The sequence below is a fragment of the Myotis yumanensis genome, unplaced genomic scaffold, assembly GCF_028538775.1.
Source record: "Myotis yumanensis isolate MYYU_CA2020_CCGP unplaced genomic scaffold, mMyoYum1.0.hap1 SCAF_5, whole genome shotgun sequence".
Lineage (NCBI taxonomy): Eukaryota > Metazoa > Chordata > Mammalia > Chiroptera > Vespertilionidae > Myotis > Myotis yumanensis.
Genome location: NW_027223756.1, coordinates 101,869,502 through 101,886,507, shown reverse-complemented (window position 1 = coordinate 101,886,507; position 17,006 = coordinate 101,869,502). Strand labels below are relative to the sequence as shown.

The window sequence follows — 17,006 nt, the reverse complement described above, 5'->3', positions numbered from 1 at the left end:
GTCTCAGTTTTGTCCCCTGGACAATGGGGCTGGGAATGGTAGCTCCTTGGAAAGCAGCGGTGAGGATTTATACAAGAGGTTGCGGGTCTCTTCTTACCATCGTCTCGAGTTTTCCTCGTCATCTGCCTCCTAAATCTCTCATGCAAGCTGGGAAATCTCTTTGCGTCACTGCCCGCTTACTGTCCTCCCAGGGCTCGTGGACCTCCAAGGCCCCTTAACACGCCAGTGCCCGCCCCTCCAGCCCACGGCCCTCAGGAGCACACCTGTGGTTGGACAAACCCGGGCTTAGGACTCATTGCAGCTGGGAAGAGCACAGGCCAGGGGAGTGTGGGCATCTCAGGAGGGTGTAAGGGACTGATCAGGCTTGGACTTGTCTCCGGTGCTTTGGGGGAGGTTTAGAGAAGTGGGGCTTTAGCCTGGCCGGTGTGGCTCCGTGGATAGAGCGTTGGCCTGAGGACTAAAGAGTCCTGGGTTTGATTCCGGTCAAGGGCACGCACCTAGATTGTAGGTTTGGTCTCCAGTCCTCATCAGGACACGAGTGGGAGGCAGCCAATCGATGTGTCTCACATCAATGTTTCTCTCTCTGTCTCTTCCCCTTCCCTTTCACTCTCTCTAAAAATCAATGGAGCCCTGCCTTTGTGGCTCAGTGGTTGAAAGTTGACCTATGAACCAGGAGGTCACAGTTTGAAAGTTGTGGGCTCGATCCCCTGTAGGGGGTGTGCAGGAGGCAGACGATCAATGATTCTCTCTCACCATTGATGTTTCTATCTCCCTCTCCCTTCCTCTCTAAAATCAATAAAAATAAAAATGGGGGGGGGGGGAGGAAAGAACCTAGAAGGATAAAATTAAGAGCTTTGATAAAAAGTATTTTTTATTTTTCTTATTATTTTATTTTTAAATAATTCTTTATTGTTGAAAGTATTACATCTGTCCCCTTATGTTCCCCCATTGACCCCTCCAGCCAGCCCCCACCCCCCTCACCCCAGACCCTCAACACCCCATTGTCTGTGTCCATGGGCCATGCACATATGCATACAAGGTCCTTGGTTGATTACCTCCCACCCACCCACCCTCCCCCACCTTCCATCCAAGAGATAAAAAATATATTTTAAAAAAAATCAGCAGCCCTAACCGGTTTGGCTCAGTGGATAGAGCGTCGGCCTGCAGACTGAAGGGTCCCCGGTTCGATTCCGGTCAGGGGCATGTACCTTGGTTGCGGGCACATCCCCAGTGGGGGGTGTGCAGGAGGCAGCTGATCGATGTTTCTCTCTCATCGATGTTTCTAACTCTCTATTCCTCCCCCATCTTCTCTGTAAAAAATCAATAAAATATATATATTTTAAAAATGAACAGAAGATCCTCGGGTGAGGATTAACAACAAGAAAAAAGAAAAGGAAAGGAAGAAGTGGGGCCCTGCTCTGCATCGCAGGCTTTTACGGGTTGGAGGTTTGACTTCCTTTTTTTGGAAGATCTGACAAATAAAAAGAATGTACAACAGGAAAGAGGGGATGCGGAGTTAGTGTTGTTTTTTTTGTTTGTTTGTTTGTTTTTGTAGTTTCAGAGAGGAAGGGAGAGGGGGAGAGAGATAGAAACATCAATGATGAGAGAGAGTAATTGATTGGCTGCCTCCTCCATGCCCCCGCACACAACCCGGGCATGTGCCCTGACCGGAATCAAACCGTACCTCCTGGTTCATAGGTTTGACCCTCCACCCCTGAGCCACGCCGGCCGGGTGGGAGTTAGTGTTTAAGGGGACAGAGCTTTGGTTTGGGATGACAGCAAAGCTCTGGAGGTGAATGGTGGAGATGGCTGCACGACGGTGTGAATGCACTTAATGCCACCGAACTGGGCGCTTAAAGTTGATCAAAATGGCAATTGTATATTGTGTGCATATTTTACCACAATAAAAAATTTGTAAAAGGAAAGAAGGTAAACATGAAATAAAGATATAAATGTAGTAAACCTGTCTGAGTTCATCATACCCCCAATCACCTACTGAATTGGTCCTTTTTTGAGATACTATTGACATGCAACATATGGAAGTGTAAGGGTTACAACCTATTGATCGGAATCACTTACATTGCACCCTGATTGCCATTGCAGCTAACACCCCTACGGTCTCACACAACTGTAATTTCTTCTAATCTGGGAACAAGATCTAGTCTCTGAACAAGTTTAATGTTTATGGTTCAGTTTTGCTGTAACTCCTGTGCTGAGTAATGAGTCCTGGGTCTCCAGGACTCATTTACCCAGTGGGTCCCTCTTCACTAAATTTGAGCTAATGGTTGTGTTCACTGAGTTAAGGTCCCATCAGCCGCCCCCAGCACTGAGCCCCGTCAACAGGGCTTTGGTGCAGCCTGGCTGGTCCAAGTGCACAGGCCAGCCGAGTCCCCCGCCCGTGGGAAAGTAGGGCCCATGAGTTGCATCCTGGTGCTGCAGGAAGCAGGGGAGAAGGAGCTATTATTGAGGACCTTAATTTGCACCCAGCAGACTGAGGCGTGAAGCAGGAACCAAGCTGGGATTGGTCAAGGAGCAGCGAATGTCTGTCTCTGGCCGCTGTTGTTCTTAGGCAGTGCTCACGTTTCGTCTGTCAGACGACGACGAATGGCCTTATTTTGTGTTGTTCCCCTGGTCACTGCGTGCCCTGTCCGATGATGGCTCTGCGAAAGCACCGATGTCTGGCAGGAGCGGGAGACGGCCAGGGCCTTGCTGTGACTGCCAGGCCAGCGCTCAGCAATGCCAAGGTCAGCAGAGAACAGCAGGCCAGCTCCTATCTCCTTCTCAAAGGTCAAGCTCAGCCCTAACCAGATGGTGGAGGACGCTGGGAGGGCTGGGCAGGGTCTGCGAAGTTCACGGCTGTGCCCTTGGTGCCTGAGCAGAGCCAGGCACACCGGGGGCTGTTACAAGGTGGCCGGGGACCCGTCGCTGAGGCAGGCTCTGCAGGCCCAGAGCTTGGCTTAGATTTTTTTTCTGAGGAGGAACAGTGTCTCCAGTTGGGGGTGTGGGGCACACCAACCCCTGCACCCTAGCCTTAAGCAAGGAGGGCTGTGATTGGGTGTGGGGATTAAAGAATCTCTGGGATGTTATGGGAAGGCAGGCCGGGGGGCAGCAGGGACTTGGGGTCCAGGTGAGAGATGGGGGATCCTTATGGAGGGGGCTGTGAGCAGGGAAGAATTGGATGGGTTCAAGGGGGTATTTTGGTGACTGTTGGGACATGGGTGGACGTGTGTGGAGGGAAAGAGTAAGCATGGCCCCAGGTCTCCTGTGGCTGAGTGGCCGTGTGGCCGGAGGGCTGGGTGGCTGTGGGGCCTCCCTGGGATGGGGACATGGGAGAACAAGATGTGTGGGGATGACACTGTGGTCAGTCTGGCACTTGCTGAGTGTGGGGGGGCTTGTGGGATGCACAGGGGAAAGGTCCAGGTGGGAGCAGGAGACTGGTCAGGATTGGGGGAGGACGGGCAGAGGCCAGTGGAGGAGGCCAAGTCGTGGGAGCGGACAAGGCCTCCCAGGACAGCGTGGGTTCAGCATGAGGAAGGGAGTGTGCACAGGCAGCTGAGCCCTACAGGCCACACTTCCTGAGAGCTGGTTTGGGGCCCGGCTGTGGGGAGATAGGGGCCACCAAGACAGATACAAATCCCTGCCCTGGTGTAGTTCACATTCTGTTGAGGTGAGACAAGTAAGTAGACAACTAGCTAATGCAACAAAAATGCAGTTGCACTTGATAGTGTTACAAGCTAAGGAGAAAAATCAGACGCAGGAAAGATGGGTGGGAAGGGCGATGAGGAGAGGTCCTGGGAGAAGATGATGTTTGAGTAAACCTGACGGGGAGGCGAGGGAGGGACCAAGTGGGGCTCTGGAGGGCGGGCCTCCCTCGCAGAGGGAACGGCCAGTGCAAAGATCCTGAGGCAGGATGTGCTGCAGCTTCAAGGAATAGGAACCAGGCAGTGGTTGGGAAGGAGTGAGGCAGACGAGTCATAGCAGTTGAGACCAAGAGGAAATATGTTGCAAAAGGCAATCAGTCAATATCATTAGTCATTAGGAAAAGGCAAAACAAAGGTACATTGAAATACCACTTCACATCCAATAGAATGACTGTAATGATAATTTTTAAGAAGCAAAATAAAAGTGTTGGCAAGAATGTGGAGAATTTTGTGCATCATTGGTGGGAATGTAAAATGGTACAGCCACCGAGGAAACCAATGTTTTAACTTTTCCTCAAAAAGTCAACCATAGCCCTAGCTCAGTGGTTCTCGACCTTCCTAATGCCGCGACCCTTTAATACAGTTCCTCATGTTGTGGTGACCCCCAACCATAAAATTATTTTCGTTGCTACTTCATAACTGTAATTTTGCTACTGTTATGAATCATAATGTAAATATCTGATATGCAGGATGTATTTTCATTGTTACACATTGAACATAATTAAAGCATAGTGATTAATCACAAAAACAATATGTAATTATATATGTGTTTCCCAATGGTCATAGGTGACCCCTGTGAAAGGGTTGTCGCGACCCACAGGTTGGCGACCCACAGGTTGAGAACCGCTGCCCTAGCCGGTTTGGTTCAATGGATAGAGCAAGCTTGTGGACTGAAGGGTCTCAAGTTTGATTCCCGTCAACCGCACATGCTCAGATTGTGGGCTCAATCCCCAGTAGGGGGCGTGCAGGAGGCAGCCAATCAATGATTCTCTCCCTCTCCCTTCCTTTCTGAGATCAATAAAAATATATTAAAGAAAAAGTCGCCGAAGCTGGTTTTGCTCAGTGGATAGAGCGTCGGCCTGTGGACTGAAAGGTCCCAGGTTCGATTCCGGTCAAGGGCATGTACCTGGGTTGCGGGCACATCCCCAGTGGGGGATGTGCAGGAGGCGGCTGATCGATGTTTCTCTCTCATCGATGTTTCTAACTCTCTCTCTCCCTTCCTCTCTGTAAAAAAATCAATAAAATATATTTTAAAAAAAGAAAAAAAAGAAAAAGTCAACCGTAGAGTTACTGTGTGATCTAGCAATTCCACGCTTAGGTCTCTACCCAACGGTACTGAAAGCAGGGACTTGGACAAGTACATGCACACTTACGTCCACAACAGCATTAGTCACACGGCCAACCAGAGGAAACAGCCTCGATGTCCATCAGCTAAGCAACAGATAAACAAGCGTGGCCCATCCGTATGATGGAATATTATTCGAAAGGAATGAAGCACCGCTATAAACCCCAGCGTGGATTATCCTCAAAAATACTATGCTCAGTGAAGGAAGCCAGACACAAATGGCCTCACACTGTGACTCCATTTATATGAAATGCCCAGAACAGGCGAATCCAGAGACAGAAAACAGATGGCGGTCCCAGGTGGGGGAGGGGAGTGAGTGACTGCCGGAGTGACAGCGTCCTTTCAGGGTGATGAGAACGTTTCGTATTAGAAGGAGTGCTGTTTATACAGCACATGAGTGTGCTAAACGCCCTTGAACTGTACTTTTTAAAATGGAGACTTTTATTACAATAAAAAAAGTAAACAGGCCGTGTTAACTTTTTGAAAAAAAAAAAGTATCTGACTTGCTGATGAGACAGTGCATGCATATTGCACAAAATTCAAAAGCTACAAAGTGGCACAAAAGTGGAAGTTGAATCTCCGCTTCCCAGCCGCCAGTCACCGCTGGAGCGACTCGGGTTAGCAGATTCTTGTCTGCTCTCTGGCACGAACCTGCGCTTACTCACTTAACAGAAAATGCAGAAAGGGTGAAACAGCAACAAAAAAGCGCCTTGGATCCGAGCGAACAGGTTTGGAGATTTTGCTTGAAATAATTGTTCCCTGTGGGCAGAGGAGGCTGGTTACACTGCGCTGGGCCAGGGAAAGGGAGCCGCGTGGGGCGTCACGTGCGCGCCCGCGGGCAGAGGGCAGAGGGCGCAGGGCGCACGGCCCGCAGCAAACTCGGTTAGTCAAAGGGCGCTGGTCAGTGTGCTCAGTGGTTAGAGCACGGGTTTGATTCCTGGTCAAGGGCACTACCTGGGCTGCAGGTTCACCCCCGCCCCTGGAGGCAACCAATCCACGTCTTCCCTCTGTTTCTCTGTCTGTCTGTCCCTCCCTTCCACGCTCTCTAAAAAGTAGGTGAAAGGTGGGGATTAACAAGAAGGAAAGAAAGGGCCGGTTCCGGGACAAAGGGCTGCGGCCGCGCCTGCGCACAAGGTCCCGGGCCGCGGGGGAGGGCCCCCTGCGAGGTGACCGCGGGTTGCCATGGCGGCGCTGAGCGGCCTGGCGTCGGCGCTGGAGTCGTACCGCGGCCGCGACCGCCTGGTGAGGCTGGGACGGAGCGCAGCCGAGGCCCCGGGATCGGGCCCAACCTCAGACCCGGGAAGCGGAGGCCGCGGGCGGGATCCCGGAGCGGCCCCGGCCCCAGCAGCCCTTTGGGGCAGTGCCCGCCGACCTGGCGCCCGGGCTGGGCGGACCGGACCGGACCGCCAAGTAGGGGGCGGGCTGGGCCGTCTCAGGACGCGCGGGGCGTGCGCTCCCACCGGCTCAGCCCGCGGGGCGCACCTGCCACCAGAGCCCGCGGACGTCCCGGGTCTGGCGCGGCCGCAGCTGCCCGGGTTGTCCGGGGGAATCTCGGGGGTTCAGGGTCTGGATGTTGGCGATGAGCGCAGCCTCTGGTGAGGACTGACCGACTCCCTCCAAGGCCCATCTCTCCGGCGGCCTCACGGGTCACGGGCCAGCAGAGGGCGCCCCGGGCGGGGCAGGCAGTTCACTCCCCGCCCCTGCTGCTCTGCGAGGCGCCGGCCCGGACTTACGGTGTAAGACAGGGAGAAGCGGGTGGAATCAAGACGGAAGGTGGCGAGGCTGACCCGGTTCACCACGCCCCACAGCACCGAGCGGGTTCCCTCCTACGGAATAATTTATGCAAATCACCCTTTGTCCGCGGGCCGAGGCTGCCGCCTCCCGTCTCCCAGCCCAGCCCGGTTGGTCCCGGTGGCTGCAGACACTCGTGTCTGCCTGGTCCGTTGCCAGCGGGAAAGGGAGGCCTGGAGGTGGGAAGTGGGGTTCCCTTTTGTCCCCATCACATCTGTCTCCGGAGGCCGTGCCCTCACGACATGAGGCAGCCCTTTGTTAGAGTCGGCGCAGTGCCTTCCGGACAGCGATGTCCTGTTTTTCCATTCGTCCTGCACGTTTCTTTTTGAACTTTCAGCTTTTATTGAAACCTTCTTGAGTTACCAGTGGTTCTCAACCTTCTGGCCCTTTAGATACAGTTCCTCATGTTGGGACCCAACCATAAAATTATTTTCGTTGCTACTCCATAACTGTAATGTTGCTACTGTTATGAATCGTAATGTAAATATCTGATACGCAGGATGGTCTTAGGCGACCCCTGTGAAAGGGTCGTTCGATGGCCAAAGGGTTCGCGACCCACAGGTTGAGAACCGCTGAGACTCTCCTGCCTGCTCACCGGCAGGTCCCACGGCCAGGTGCTCCGCTCCGCCCAGGAGTAGAGCCTGCTGACTGTCTGCTTTCCCCAGATCCGGACCCTGGGCTACTGCTGCCAGCTGGTTGGCGGGGTCTTGGTGGAACAAGGTCCGGCCAGGGCAGACGTGGGGGCGCGCCTGCTGGCAGTGTCCTCCCAGCTCAGCGGCTGTAGGACCATCCTTCGCCTCTTCGATGACGCGGCCATGTTTGTGTACACGAAGCAGTATGGCCTGGGGGCAGAGGTAAGGGGTGCAGCCCGCAGGCACTTGTCTAAAGGCAACTGTGTGGGCAGTTTGTTTTTTCAATTGTACTTTCTTTTTTTAGATGATAAGATGTTCTCATTTTAACGAAATTTAAAAAGTAGCTAATACATTCACACATTCCTAAAAACAATGTAATTTAAAAGTCTCTCTTTCCTGACGCCCCCAGTCCCCAGTTTTCCTCCTCAGAGGCAGCCACTGTTGTCAGCTTCTTCTGTTTCCTTCCTGAGATCTGTACCCTGACAGGCAAATACACAATTTTTTTTTTGTTTATTTGTTAATCCTCATCCGAGGATATTTTTTTCATTGATTTTTAGAGAGAGTGGGAGGGAGGGAGGGAGGGAGGGAGGGAGACAGAGAGAAACATCGATATGAGAGAGACACATCGATTGGTTGCCTCCCGCAGACACCCAACCAGGGCTGAGGATGGAACCTGCAACCGAAGCACATGCCCTTGACTGGAATCGAACCCGGGACCCTTCCGTCTGAGGGCCGATGCCCTATGCACGGAGCCAAACCAGCTAGGGTGGCAACACACAATTTGACGTAAATAGTTGTGTGCCACTGACACTCTGGCCACTTGCTTTTTTCACTCAGCAGTACAACGTGGAGGGCATTCCATATCAGACCAAAAAGAGTGCCTCCCTTTTTATGGCCCAGCATGCGGTACTCTGGTATGTAGCTTGACAGCGGTTTGTTTAGCCAACCCCTTGCTGATGGACATGCAATTTAGCTGGGTTAGCAGTACTGCATTATCCCACATAAGTGCCAGCTCTGCGCTCCTTACCAGGGAGTGAACTTGCCCCCCAGGGGCCCAGGAATGCCCCCCTAGGGTACCTGCAGCTTCAACTGGCCCTGCCTGGCTGGGTGCAGGAGGTGAGGTTTAGACCTCAGGGCTGGAGGCAGGGGTACAGTACAGTGCAGCAGAGTCCTGCAGGTCCATGGCCTGAGGCGCGTCCCTGTATGAGTTGGGGCAGGTGGCAGCTCACCCTAAGCACCTCAGTTTGCCTGTTTGCCAGGATGGTGACTACCCCTCTGGTTTGGGAGAGGGACCTGTCCTGCAGCCTGGAGTTACCCAGCTCTGCCCCACCAGCTTCTCTGAGGACTGCCTGCCTGCTTCCCTCTCAGGGTCCTGTGCAGGGGTCGGGCCTGGAGACCCCTGGCCAGGACCTGGGAGCCTGTGGCAAGGCAGGAAGGCTGCGAGGCAGGGGGTCCGGAGTCATGGCTTTTCATGGCCTGGCCCGGGCCCCTAATATGGGCAGTGGGTGTGTCGGCCCCAGGCCCAGCTCCCTCTCCTGGTCCTGCAGGAGGAGGACATCTTGGTCCGCTGTGTGTCTGTCCTGGGCAACCTGGCCGACCAGCTGTACTACCCCTGCGAGCACATCGCCTGGGCTGCTGATGCCAAGATCCTCCACGTGGACTCCGCCCGGTGGTGGGTGCTGAGCACGGCCTTCTGGGGGCTCTCGCTGCTCCTGGGGATTGTCAGGTAGGCGTTGCCGCTGCTCCCGCGGGCTGGAGGGAGGGGGAGTGCTCATCGCTGGTGCGGTTGGCAGACAGGCGGGAGCTGTGTGGCCTTGGCCGCCCTGCTATTCCTGTTGTTGCCACCTCACTGTGTGCACCCGACCACAGCACACAGACGTGGCTTTGAACAACACGTGCTGATTGTCTTAGAGTTCCGGAGGTCAGAAGCCCAACATGGTCTCACTGGGCTAACCTCAGGCTGTGGGCAGGGCTGTGGCCCTCTGGAGGCTCCAGGGAGAATGTTCCCCGCCTTCTCCAGTTTCTACAATTCCTTCCTGCATTCCTTAGCTCCGGGCCCTTCTTCCATCTTTGAAGCATATCCCTCCAGCCTCTGCTTCTGTGGTTGCGTCTCCTCCTCTGACTCCGACCCTCCAGCCTCCCTCTTCTGAGGTCCCTGGTATTGGCATTGGGCCACCTGGATAGTCTCCCAGCTCAAGACCCTTCACTCAGTCCCATCTGCAAAGTTCTTTTTGCCACATAAGGGAACACACTCATGGATCCTGGGCATCCTTGGGGGCCATGACTGTGCCACTGGGCTCAGGAAGAGAACTTGTGGCCTGGAGAGGAGTGGCCGGCGTGGCTGCCTTCACCGGCCCCTGAGTCCTGCTCGCATGGCATCGCCATCAGCAAACAGCCCCAGGTGACATAGCCAGGAGTTTCCTGCTGGCTCTGCTTCCAAAAGCTGTAAGGTTCCTAGAACTTTAAAATAATGGTTTCCTCCCAAACGTTTTCTTCTCTACACATTGCTGAGCGGGTTTGTTCAGTCCCTTGGCCCAGAAAACACAGGGCGTGAAGGGCCTCCCATGGCAGAATTTCATGCAGCAACAGTCTCTTGGATCCCCGAAGGGAGGCCGCCGACCCCTGACCTCGAGGGCTTGGGGGAGGTGGGTGTGTCACTCGCCCTGGGCTAGGCCCTGCCATCCAATAGCCCTTGTTCTCCCCTTACAGATGCTCTAACCCAGGGGTGGGCAAACTTTTTGACTCGAGGGCCACAATGGGTTCTTAAACTGGACCGGAGGGCCGGAACAAAAGCATGGATGGAGTGTTTGTGTGAACTAATATAAATTCAAAGTAAACATCATTACATAAAAGGGCCCGCGGGCCGTAGTTTGCCCACGGCTGCTCTAGTTGCACGTTCATTTCAGTCTGGAAAACGAATGAACCCAAAGTGGAAGATTCCAATCACCCACAGGCCAGAGGGAACCCAGAGATCCCGCTGTGTAGACTCTGATGACTCTTCTATCCTTTGACCTCACACTCTGTGGACACATTTTCCTTGCTCTGATCTCCTCGTTACACGGACGGGGCTGTCTTGATAATGAGCTCTCCTCACGTTCATGGTCACTGTGTCTGTGACCTTCCTGTGGCCTGGGGGCCCCGACAGGGGCCTGGACTCTGGATACTCCCGAGGCTGCAGCTCCCAGGGGCCTGGTGACCTCTGCGCTGAGATCCACCATTTCTGTTTTAGGGGTGGCCTCGATTCCATTCATTTTAAAAACCAGACTGTATTTTAGAGCTGTTTTAGGTTCACAGCAAAATTGAGCTGAACGTAGAGTTCCCATTTCCCACCTGCCCCACACAACCTCCCAGCCAACGTGGCGCGAGAGAGGGACATTCGTTGCAGTCGATGACCCTGCACCGACATGTCATCCTCACCCTGGCCGTGGTCTACACTAGGGTCACCCCGCTGCACAGTCCATGGGTCTGGTGAGATGTAACCCGACATCCACCATCACAGCATCACACAGAGCGGTTTCCCAGTCCTGACAATCCCGTGCTCTGCCTGGTGCCACTCGTGTTTGGACCATGTTTTCCCATGATTGTCCGTATTTGGTGTTAGCAAGGGTGTGGAGTCGGGGAGCGTGTGTGCTCGTCATGACCGGTGTCCTTAAGACCCCAGGATGCTGCAGAGTCACCTGGAAGGTTGGAATGAGATGCCTGGGGCCAGGTGCCCAGAGGTTCTGATTCCACTGGTCTAGGGACCCAGCACCGAGGACTTGGTTTTGCCTTAGTTCCCCACTTACCTCACTGCAGGGGTGACCCTGCGTCCCATACTCTCTGGATGGGCACACAGGGGCTGGGAGATGTGACCAGGACCCGGCCCTCCCAATCATGAAGTCTGGCTGGGTCAGCCCTCCCACGGGCAGGACTCAGCCACCTGCACTTACCCGGCCGCCCCCAGCCCAGGGTGCAGGGCCAGGTGGGCAGTCGGGGCGGGCGCTCTGCAGGCCTGAGAGCCCTGGGGGAGCACCAGGGCTGCCTGCGCTGGCTGCTTCCTCAGCCTGAGGTGCCGGCCCTCAGAGCCCAGAAAGTTGTCAGGACCACCGCCCACCGGCTGGTCGGAGCCACTATGGCAGAGCTCGGCACCGTTAGGGTGACCTGTGGCCGAGCGGCGGGTGGCAGAGCCTCCCCAGGGCCCGCTTTGGGGATCGAACCCCTGCACCCACCCTGCTTCTCTTGCCCTCTGGCTGGGCCCCTCATCCTCTCTGGTGTTGCAGGTCCCTGTGGGTGGTCCTGAAGCTGAGACAGCAGCGGAGGAGCCCTGCAGCGGCCGTCACCAGGTATTTCCTGGGAAGAAAGGCCACCTTCCCTCTCACAGGTCCCAGGAGTTTCCCCAGCCCCCGGGGGTGCTCTGAGTTGCCAGCATTATCAGCCCTGTCCCTGCACAAGGCCCGGGGGTTGGGGGGGCGGTGCCTGGGTCACCGGGCTCACCACAGCCTCCAGGTGACGGTAGCATCTCACTTGTGGGGACAGTGAGGCTTGCTCGAGGCCCCACAGGCAGGACACAGCAGCCAGGACTCGGGCTGAGTCCTGACGCCACAGAGCAGGACTGGGGGCCAGGGCACTGTCCCTTTCTCCTGGGAAGTGCTGTGCCTGGCGCAGGCCTGGGACCTGGCCTGGGGCCACTCCTGCCCCATCCCTGACTGGTTCCCGGGGTCAGGACTGAGATGTGGATTTGAGACTTTCCACACAGGTCTGTGCCCTGGTCACGTGGCTCCCTCTGGGGGTGACAGGACTCCTCCTTGCTCACAAACAGGGTCTGTGGTCACTCCCCTCCCTGCCCGTCCGGGCCAGCACGGGCACCCCTGGGCCTGCCCTGAACGACTCCTCTTTGACCCCACAGCCAGCGGCCCCGGAGCGCGCGGGGGGCCGTGGAGGCCCGGATCCAGTCGGAGCTCATGACTCTCCTGAGCAACCTGGCCGACCTGGCCAACGCCGTGCACTGGCTGCCCCCAGGTTTCCTGTGGGCAGGTCGCTTCCCTCCGTGGCTGGTGGGCCTCCTGGGCACCATCTCCTCCCTCCTCAGCGTGTTCCAGGCAGCCCGGGCCAGCGGCTGGGCTGACAAGGCCGCTTCCTGACCGGCCGGAGGTGCAGGGACACCGCCAGAACCTGCTGAAGGGCCTTCCACAGACAGAAATCACCAGGCAGGCAGCTGGGTCTCCGAGCAAACCAAGGCCAGATGCGGGGAGCTGCAACCCAGAGAACACAGGGCGTGACCTGGGGCACAAGCTCAGTGAGGCAGGATGTGGGTGGGCTGAGGTCCCCGGGTGCTGGGGGTCTGGGCCCTTCCACCCAGGGCCCTTCCCATCCCGCCCCCCACTTGGAGGAGGCGTCTCTCAGGGCCAGAGCAGAGGACCCGGGACTCCCATGTAGACGAAAAGGCTACAGCGGCCTAAGCAGAGCCTCACTCCCGTCCCTGGCATCCTGTATCCAGATAGGCAGGCCAGGATGGTACGCGCCAAACGGGCCTTGAGAATCAATTAAAACTGTGGTGCTGGTGCGAGGCCCAGGGTAAGTCCTTTTTCCTAAACTCACCAGCTCCTTGCCCCTCCCGTCCGCAGGCCCGCTCATTGCACGCCCTCTCCCTGCACCTTAGTTCAGGGAGGGCAGGCGGTGCCACCTCTGGACATGACGGCCATGTGCCTGGGTGGCTTCTCAGGGGACAGAGCTGCAGTGGAGGCCACACCTCCCATGACCCTTTCTGGAACCTCTTTGGCCGGTGGTCCTATCCGGTGAGGGCTGCTGGGGCCGTGCCCACATCACATCCTTCCCTCCTGATCATCGTGAGGTGTTTGTGGTCGAAGCAGCTGACACTCAGCCACAGCTCGGACCAGGGCCATCATCCCTTCAGGCCAGTCTGCACATCTCCTAGGTTCCTCGCGGGGCCGGCCGGTGTCTAAAGATGCTGTGGCTCTGTCTCCCACCTCATGGAGACGTGGCAGGACCGGTGCGTTTGTTTTCAGTCTGACATCTGAGGCCGGAAGTGCGTGTGTGCCTGTGTGTGTGTGTGCGTGTGGCATTGGTAGATGATGCCCAGCCTGCGCCTGCGCCTGCGCCTGCTGGGCGATCTCCATGTGTCTCTGGACCCTCCACCTTAGTCCCAGCGGGAAGAAGGGAATCAGGCTCTGCCTTACGTCCCCGAAGTGCCTGGAAGACTCAACAAGACCTGTGCTTGCAGTCTGAAGCCTCATGATTTCAGCCAGATTGCTCTCTTCAGGGAAGATACGAGGCCGGGAACAGCTGGGATGGAGGGCTGCTCGGGGTAACATGGGTGCAGAAGAAACCGCACCCTACACTGGCTCAGTCTCCCCCTCCCTATTGCAAAGCCTAGCGCTGGCACGTTCCTGCGCCCGAGGAACCAGCGAGACTGGGTGGGGTCAGAGCAGCACCGCCTGCCCGTCTGGAGACGCAGGGCATACACGTCAGTGCTGCACGAGTGGGCGAGCCACGTGGACACCTGGCTGCCACATCAGGCCCCAGGGCTCTGGCTGCTGGTCAGCCTGGGGCCACCGCTGGCCAGGCTCAGGCGCACTGCTGGGCAGCTGAGGTGAGCCTGCCTGCAGAGTGGCCGCACCCCTGCCCACTGCTAGGTCCTTGGTGGGGGGTAAGGTGTCACTGGTCCTGGGAGCATGTCTGTGGCAAACGGCTCAGGGAGCAGGGGGCCGTCACCCCAGGGCCACAGGGACAGGCTAGCCAGGGTGGGAGGGCGTGGTGGCATTCCCCAAACGCTGACCTGGATTGGGGGGTTCACTCTGGGCCTTCTGTCTCTACCTCTGACTGTCCAAACAGGATCGTGTGGGGACTTCTCAGAGGAACAGAGCAGGCTCCGCTCCCCACAGGCGTGGGGTACAGGCAGCTGGTCAGGCTGGTCCTGAGGCTGCCTTCCTGCCCCAGCTACAGGGCAGGAGTGGGGACGGCAGCCGAGGGGGCTACTAGGGTGTTGTGGGCCCCCTGGGAGGTGGGACATCAGACTCTGGTTCTCAGGATCCTCCAAGGCCCTGGGTCTGGTCAGGCCTCCCTCAAATCCTCCTGCAGCACCTGGCGTGCGGCCCCGCTGGCGAGGTGAGCCTGGGGGAGCCCCACCAAGAGACGACCCTGCCGCACAGTGAAGGACAGCCGCGCCGCCAGCTCGTCTTCAGACACCTTTATTGCTAGAATCAGGCTTGAGCTCTAAGGCAGTTCTGAAACATCCCGCATGAGGACATGCTGCGATCATTGCATCACTGGGTGGACCGAGATCATGTCAAAGTTACCAAAGATGTACCCAGATCCCACAGGAGTAACACTGCTCAGCCGCCGACTTTACAAATAAAACCGGGCCCTACCCAGGAATCACCGCAGGCTACTGGCCAGAGAACGTGCCGAAGACCTGCCCGCTGCACGGCCTGAGTGGAGCCCCCACCACATGCCGAGGAGGAGCTTGGACGTCTCTTTCGAGGACCTGTGTGCCTGAGGCCCAGGAATGCACTCGTCACAAAAGGACAGGAAGTAAAGGAGAATTCTCTAAAGTGCTCTGATTCATCTCAGTACAAAAACACAAAACACTGACTACAGATCCAGCACAGACGGGCTCTCGTGTCCGGGGGACGGAGGACACGTCTCTTTGGTCCTTGTTGATGCTGCTGGTCCCTAGGCAGAGTTGAGGGTCAGGCCAGCGGGGGCCGGAGCGGTTCTGAACGGCTGCTGTCAGCTCGTCACTCACTGGCTGTGTCACCTTGACCCTGTGGTGCCCCAACTCCTGGGCAGCCCAGGACCCATCCTGCCAACGCTTCGGGAGGTGCTGGGCTCTGGGCTGGTGGAGGGAGCCTGGGATGCAGAAAAGTGAGTCATGTCCCCTTCCTGCACCAGCACCCGAGCTTGTGTTTGGCCAGAGGTGGGACGTGGCTCTGGCTCAGCCACCACCCTGACATGACACCACCCAACACCCACAGCCTTGCGAGTGGACTGGTGGCCCTTGCCCTCTTCCAGGGGTAAGGGGACAGCCCTCGACAGCAGCTCACTGGATGTGTGGGCCTGTGAGGTGGCCACCTGCCCACTGGAGGTCTCCAGGCCACATGTGCTCCCAGCGTGTCACCTTCACTGGCAGCGCCACCGCTCTGCTCTGTGCTGTATCTGCATCAGCCCATCAGCACCGGAGACCAGCCCTGGGACTTCCTCTTGGAGGCCCTGGGAAAACCAGCTCATCTCCTGGGGACTGAGGGCCCCCTGCTGGGGGCCGGGACTTTGGGGCCTGCTGGCCTGGCCAAACCTCTTGATTTGGCTTCCCCAGGCCGAGCACCTGGAGAGCCACATGGACTCGGTGAGGTGCCTGGGGAAGCACGGAGATCGACTACAGCAGGTTTTAAAAAACCCACTAAATTAACATGGGTTCCAGTCAGACCCCTTCGAGATGAGTTCTGCCCTAAAGAACTCACTTGAGTACAACCGGCCATCCTTTCCAGCCACTCTGCCCTGGGGGCCCTCTGGCCCTCGTCTTGCCTGTACCCTCGCCTTGAGGCTCACCATGAACCCATGTACATCTCGGCTTTGATTCTGCCAAGGGAGACAGCTGACACTACCCTGGCCCTTCCGCTGCCCTAATGACCAGTCCAGCTCCAGTGTCTCCTAACGGCTGTGGGGTGGCCCCTCCTCCTCAGACCGAGGTCTGGCCCGTCGTCAGGCTCCGTGTGGGACCCCCAGTCTGTCACTTGGAAAAACTGCTTGGAGTGGGTCTTCCTACCCAAGCGGGCGGGGCTGCCATTAAAACAGCTCCTCAGTTAGCTTAGGTTCAGCCTTCGCTTAAAAACGTTCCTTTTTGTATAAAAAAGGCACCACTGTTGATCAATCCTACAGCAAGAGCCTGGAGACGACAGGCGGGCCCGACCCCGACCCCAAGCCTGGCCACGGGGTCATCCATGGCGGTGTCCTGGGCAGGGGGAGGGCAGCCGGCAAGTCCCAGAGAGCACAGCACCTCAAGCCGCTGGCCCTAGAAGAAGATGACGTCTTCTTTGCTCGCTTCTTCCTTGTCGAGTGGGGTAAGGGGCCCCGGCATGGGCAGGAAGGGGGGACACTCGGGGGACGTGTCCTCCACGGCTGGGCTGGGCGCCTGGCAGGAGAGGTCTGGAAGACAGAGGATGGCGGTGTGGGCAGCCACCAGGCACTGCGGAGGCCCTGTGCCTGGGTGGCTGGGCTCACCTTGGGGGGATGCGGAGCGGTGGCTGCTGCGCCGGACGGGACTCAGTGAGCTGTGGCTCCGAGAGACATACTCCTCCTTGCCCGTGAGTTTGCTGAAAAGCTGCTGCTGCTGCTGCTTCAAGTCGAACGAAGCTGACAGAGGGAAGAGGGTGCAGCCTGGGTGCTCAGCCCGGCTCCCGCTCATGGCAGCCCCCACCCCTGCTCCTGAGCACTTCCCAGGACACTGTTCCAGGGGATCCCGCTCAGACAGTAAGCCCCAAATGCAGTGACACAAAACAGGGAGAACAGCCCCCAGCCGACCCCAGGAAGCCCCTAGAATAA

At 57.1% G+C, this 17,006-nt stretch overlaps 2 protein-coding genes across 7 annotated transcripts in view; one reads left to right on the top strand and one right to left on the bottom strand.

Annotated features, from left to right (window-relative positions):
* The first annotated feature begins 6,197 nt into the window (after positions 1 to 6,197).
* Positions 6,198 to 14,814, top strand: PEX11G (peroxisomal biogenesis factor 11 gamma). Of its 3 annotated transcripts, none has more exons than XM_070416736.1 (6): positions 6,198 to 6,288; positions 7,503 to 7,691; positions 9,017 to 9,195; positions 11,729 to 11,791; positions 12,355 to 14,058; positions 14,547 to 14,814. In XM_070416736.1, exons 1-5 carry the CDS (start codon positions 6,229 to 6,231, stop codon positions 12,587 to 12,589), a joined length of 726 nt encoding a protein of 241 aa, XP_070272837.1. In that variant the 5' UTR covers positions 6,198 to 6,228; the 3' UTR covers positions 12,590 to 14,058; positions 14,547 to 14,814. The 3 variants fall into 3 exon arrangements, with proteins under 3 accessions (XP_070272837.1, XP_070272836.1, XP_070272838.1); XM_070416735.1 differs by having other exon boundaries at positions 14,301 to 14,814; XM_070416737.1 differs by lacking the exon at positions 6,198 to 6,288 and adding an exon at positions 6,592 to 6,641 and having other exon boundaries at positions 14,301 to 14,814.
* Positions 14,641 to 17,006, bottom strand: part of ARHGEF18 (Rho/Rac guanine nucleotide exchange factor 18) — a 101,846-nt gene continuing 99,480 nt past the window's right edge. For all 4 annotated transcript variants that reach the window (XM_070416731.1, XM_070416732.1, XM_070416733.1 and 1 more), the window contains 2 exons: positions 16,686 to 16,817; positions 14,641 to 16,610 (listed from right to left, as the gene is read on the bottom strand). In XM_070416731.1, the coding sequence (XP_070272832.1) occupies positions 16,477 to 16,610; positions 16,686 to 16,817 (266 nt within the window). In that variant the 3' untranslated portion in view covers positions 14,641 to 16,476. The remainder of the gene's footprint in view (positions 16,611 to 16,685; positions 16,818 to 17,006) is intronic.